The sequence below is a fragment of the Branchiostoma floridae genome, chromosome 3, assembly GCF_000003815.2.
Source record: "Branchiostoma floridae strain S238N-H82 chromosome 3, Bfl_VNyyK, whole genome shotgun sequence".
NCBI lineage: Eukaryota > Metazoa > Chordata > Leptocardii > Amphioxiformes > Branchiostomatidae > Branchiostoma > Branchiostoma floridae.
In genome coordinates, this window is record NC_049981.1 from 27111191 (window position 1) to 27116389 (window position 5199).

General features: G+C 42.9%; 1 protein-coding gene across 1 annotated transcript; it reads left to right on the top strand.

Moving 5' to 3' along the window:
* Nucleotides 1-58: 58 nt before the first annotated feature.
* Nucleotides 59-4315, top strand: LOC118412694 (hydroxyacid oxidase 1-like). The gene is made up of 7 exons (XM_035815711.1): nucleotides 59-1366; nucleotides 1914-2163; nucleotides 2733-2893; nucleotides 3247-3338; nucleotides 3534-3692; nucleotides 3799-3868; nucleotides 4162-4315. Exons 2-7 carry the CDS (start codon nucleotides 1925-1927, stop codon nucleotides 4254-4256), a joined length of 816 nt encoding a protein of 271 aa, XP_035671604.1. The 5' UTR covers nucleotides 59-1366; nucleotides 1914-1924; the 3' UTR covers nucleotides 4257-4315.
* The last annotated feature ends 884 nt before the right edge of the window (nucleotides 4316-5199 follow it).

The window sequence follows — 5199 nt, forward strand, 5'->3', positions numbered from 1 at the left end:
TAGCCAGTCTTTCTATGTATACGTTTAATTTTGCAACACTTGGCCCCCAATAGCCCGCCCGTACGAGCGCCGCGGTTCTGCTGAATCTGGCTCCGTGTCTGGTCCATGATGAACGGCCCAACCTGCCTCGCAGATGTTGAGAAGTCTGCGCACAACAAACTACCGGATAAGGCCTGGTCGTTCTACAGTAGTCCTGCTGATGGACAAACTTACCAAGATAACATCGCGGCCTACAAACGGTAAGGAGGTGGGAGATAGGTCGCACTAGTACGGATATACCAATCCGTATATTGCGTACGGACATTCTTTTGGCTTTAATAGGTAACCTTGGCTTCACGGTGGGGAAGAAGCTGTATTTTACTTTGACTTCTACTCGGTAGCCTGACTATCGAACACCAAAAATGTAAAAATGGAACTCATACGGAGTTGATATACGCAATCGTGTGACCAGTCCCTAATATTACAGTTCACCGACTTTTAAGGTGAACCGCATCTTTATATGTAACGTCCTTGGGTGGGTGGTTGAGGCCATCTGAGGTCGCTGAACATCCGTGACCTCCAGCCCAACAGAAGTTCCGATACCAAACGGAGTTCGTCCCAAAATCCTAATATCCGAATACATGTGGCAGCGCTGTTGCGCGCTGATCATAAATTGCGTATTCAGGTATCAAAAACACACAGGTACATTAAACATTATAACATAAAAGTGATAAAAAAGAAAAGTAATAAAAAAAGTCAAGGAACAAGACTAACATGTAAGATAATGACAATACAGATGAGGACAACTGATATAGTTACTACTGTAGAGTAACCTATGGGCTAAGGGTCTTCTTTTCTCACCGTTCTTCTGCTCACATCAGCGAGGTGGAAACTGTATTGAATGACATAGGCTGCAGTTTACACGACCTCCACTGATTGTCATATATGGGAGTGTTTTCTTCTATTTTGTTGATCGAACACTGAACTCGAACATATTCTTTAGTGCAGTATCTCTCGTGTGTATACCTACTTTAAATGTTGAAGCGTCAAAGCCTCTCACGGGGGTTCTTGACCATGTAAGTCCCTATAGGTGGAATTTGTGACTGTGTTCTCCTACATTGATACCACGTGCACGGCTATCGCCAGCAGTAACTATTTCTACGTGCTCTCAGACAAGTTCTAAGCAAGGACGACATACCTTGTTCTAAGTCATGACGTCGTTTCATCCCGCTCAGGTACCGCCTCATCCCACGGAACCTCCGTGACGTCTCCATCCGGGACACCTCGGTAACGGTACTGGGGAACAAGCTGGATATCCCGATAGCCATTGCGCCAACCGCCTTTCACCGATTCGCTCATACTGACGCGGAGTTGGCGACTGCCAAGGGTAGGTTATAAACATGATTTTTTTGTATGTCAACACGTACAAAACATGAATTAGCATGTTTACTGTACTGCTCAGCGTAAATCCTACCTCTATCATTTAGCGTGTACCATTCAACGTCCTCCTTGAAAGTTCTCCACACCACTTAGTCCCACATGACAGATTCTGAATTTAGTTCACCGTTTTCCAGTTCATTCAAAATAAGAGAAGGATGACCCGACTGTGTCTGTCGCGTCTGGTTCCTGTAGTAGCATTAAAAGGACGTAAACTGGGATATATATACATATACTAATGTCAGATGACTCATTTCTATTTTCAGAAAGCAACAGTGATGAAAAATATGTTGTATATTGCCATCTCCATCTTTTTTGTGTGCAAAGAAAGTTTTCATGATGTGTTGGTTAGCTTTGAGAATATGTTGACTTTGTAATTCTTGCACCTTTAACAATACCCAGAACAGCCCCTTCGCTCATTTGTCGTGGTCAAGCAAGTTCTGTCGATACCGTTTCCTACTTACATAATTTTTATCAAAAAGTTGTTTTGTGTCCAGGAGCCGCCGCCATGAACACAGGAATGGTGTTGAGTTCCTGGGCAAATCATTCCCTGGAGAAGGTGACTGAAGCGACACCTCGCGGGATCCACTGGTTCTACATGCTATTCTACAAAGACCGTGGCCACATGAAGCGTCTGCTGGACCGGGCAGAGCGTGCGGGATATAGCGCCATATTCCTCACCACAGACCAGCCTTACTACCCATTTTCTATTGACAGAAGGCCTAGACCTTTCCAGGTTCCTATTAGGTAAGCAATTACGTTTGATTTACACAAGAAAGCAACCAAGATATCTTTTCGAAATCACACAATGCGTGTCGTATTGGTGGTACTTTGTAGGCGACATGGGGGTAGGTTAACATAGAAAATAAAATATTTACACGACATATATCCTGTGGGTGAGGGACATACGGATAATAAGAAAAACAACAGGTCTAAACAACTGAACTCCCCTCCCAAAGGAAAGTTAAGACAGGGTTTTGCTGTAGTGATTATACTGTACTAGGGCTACAGTCACGGAGATTGACGCCGGTTGACACCGCCCTGTGCACCGTCTGGTGCGGGAGAGACTTTAACTGTGACTATGAGGGTATGTTCTTATGATAGAAGTATTTACCCGACCAACGCTCGTTAGTGCACTAGTGGTACTTCATAACATGTAAATTTCTGAGTGACAAAGAATGCAGTGAACGACTTCTAAGTCAGTCGGCCATCAATAAATAGTGGTTGTATTTTGTAGAGCATATCTCCATATCAGGTATGCAAAACGTCAAGTACATGCAACCTTATATGGATTTTTTGTTCTTTTCTTACGTTAGTTTTCCTAACGTCTTCGACGTAGAGCCAGACCATGCCGCCGGTAGTGCGGAGTATCTGGAGTGTTTGAGAACTGTTTTGAAGGAATCGGCGACGTGGGAAGACGTGGATTGGGTCCGAGAGAACACCAGGCTGCCTGTAGTCCTAAAGGGGATCCTTTCAGGTATTTAAAAAACAGTACACTGCATATACGATATCATATGGCATAGTTATCTGAATATATATATGATACTTGAGACTGCTTTGCGGACCCGCTCGGTTTCAAAATGCAAGATTTTAAAAATATTGCAGTTTGAAACCACCGTCCGTCGACTTGATATCCCTAAATATCATGGAAGAACAGTTATACCGGTTAACTGGCGGTGAACTGGTTTCATAGCTCTTAAATGTGGATGCTGAGTTATCTTTTTCATCCGCAGCTATGAAAGCAAACGACTTCGACTTTCAAATGAGTCGGTATAAAACTGTCTTAATTCTTCAGTATCTGATGCCATGAGTGTTTTAATTTACCCACAGCGGACGATGCCAAGATGGCTGTGGAACGTGGAGTGAACGGCATCTATGTGTCTAACCACGGCGGGAGAGAACTGGACGGTGTGCCGGCAACTGTGAGGAGAAACTTCCATTGAAGTTCTTTCATAGACGGTTCACTACTAACATAAAAAATGCCATAATGGTCGTAGTTTGACCAATAGTATATGTACTGGGTATTAATTTGTCTTCGTGTTTTACAATATTCAAATCAAATTGGCCCTAACAAGGAATACACGGCACAAATAGTGAAACCAATGATTTTTCTACAGATAGATGTCCTGTCCAATATCGTCCGTGCTGTAGACGGTAAGGCGGAGGTTTACCTGGACGGAGGGGTCCGGACTGGGACGGACGTGCTGAAGGCCTTGGCGCTGGGGGCCAGATGTGTGTTCATCGGCAGGCCTGCTCTCTGGGGTCTGGCTTGTAACGTACGTATGAACGTCGAGGTTAGATGTCGTGGACAATAATGAACTCTTACAAGATCGGTTAATAATTTTTTTTTCATACAAATATCAGAATTTTCTTTTCCCTTAGGGCGCAGAAGGAGTTCAACAGGTTCTACATATTCTGACACATGAACTCAATATGGCCATGGCCAGAACAGGTATGTATGGGTAGTCATTCCATTTCACATGTCCAAAGCGGGTATGTATGGATGGTCAGTCAGTATCAGATACATAGAACAGGGGTGTATAATCGTACGCTCAACATTATATGTACGGTCCACAAGGTATTCATAAAACAGGTACACGTACAACGTCTTTTTGATTTGAACTTAGGCCACGTTGATTTGTACAATGACATCCTCTGGGACCCCCCAAACTGATGCAAGCGTGCGAATAAAAAAGTTTCGCCCAAAAGCATAAAGTTTTTCATATGATCATTTCATGTTTCCAGGTTGTTCCAAGATATCCGACATCCAGCCGTCACTTGTTGTGCACCAGTCGTATTATGGCATACCGTGTAGCTGTCAAAGCCGTGCCGGTGTCTAGATACAGTTATTTACAATACAAGAGACGGCATCTGAATGTGACCACTTTCCGGTGGTTTTTTGGCTACACCCCCCCCCCCCCCCATTGGACCATCTTGTTCGTAATTTCCACATGTCACTATATTGACCTGATTTTAACAGTCAACTTGTTGTCGTACTTAAGAATTGCGCAGGTTTACAATTTTCTGTGTTTGTGCAATAAAATCTACAACACATGTATACCGTTATGCCGTGGCGTAACGATGATATTGCAAAGAAGACCAGAATCGCTGGAGGGCTCTTCATTCCCTAACCCACAGGATATATGAAAATGCACACTCAGGTGTACACGAGAGAAATATGGCATTTGGTAAAGCATGACTTCCTCTTTGCTGATCACTGCTGATTCAGCATAATTGATCTCTTGTGGTTCAGTACAGTTCTAAGGTTGCCTTGGCCGTGTCAGGTGAGTTCGACGCAATGCTGCTCAGGAAAAGTGAAGAGCTCTTGTTGTCTTGTCACGGCTTTCCTTCTCTGTCATTTAAGCGTTAAATACACACAGCACGTACTACTGTATATTAACTTCAATCTCACTTTTGCTCTTGATTTCTTCAAGGTGTCAAAATTGAAGGCCTTGCTTTAACGTTATACACCAGAGCAGAATACAAAATAACTTTTATATAAAACAAAACTACAAGAGTCATCTAAATCATACAATATCATTCCAGCTTATATGACTTATATAGGAATAATCAATAGGGTTTTATTGGATATGTATCATCTATTTATCATTCTCTGGTGAATACTTAGAATGGAATGGATAGATAACGTGAATAAGTATACGATGGCTACAAATACCTATTTGCAGCTCAGCGTATCGAATATTGATTACTATTCCTACGCGCCGAGTCTCTGGTGATAAAAAGAACGAGGATGTGAAATTAGGCGTTATTAACGGTGGAAAA

What these genes read in the sequence shown, in the direction of transcription:
- LOC118412694 (XM_035815711.1), top strand. Translation starts at nt 1,925, where the DNA reads ATGAACACAGGAATGGTGTTGAGTTCCTGGGCAAATCATTCCCTGGAG. An exon ending in CCTTTCCAGGTTCCTATTAG is followed by an intron (nt 2,164 to 2,732) that starts GTAAGCAATTAC and finishes TTCTTACGTTAG; the next exon opens with TTTTCCTAACGTCTTCGACG. An exon ending in CCTAAAGGGGATCCTTTCAG is followed by an intron (nt 2,894 to 3,246) that starts GTATTTAAAAAA and finishes ATTTACCCACAG; the next exon opens with CGGACGATGCCAAGATGGCT.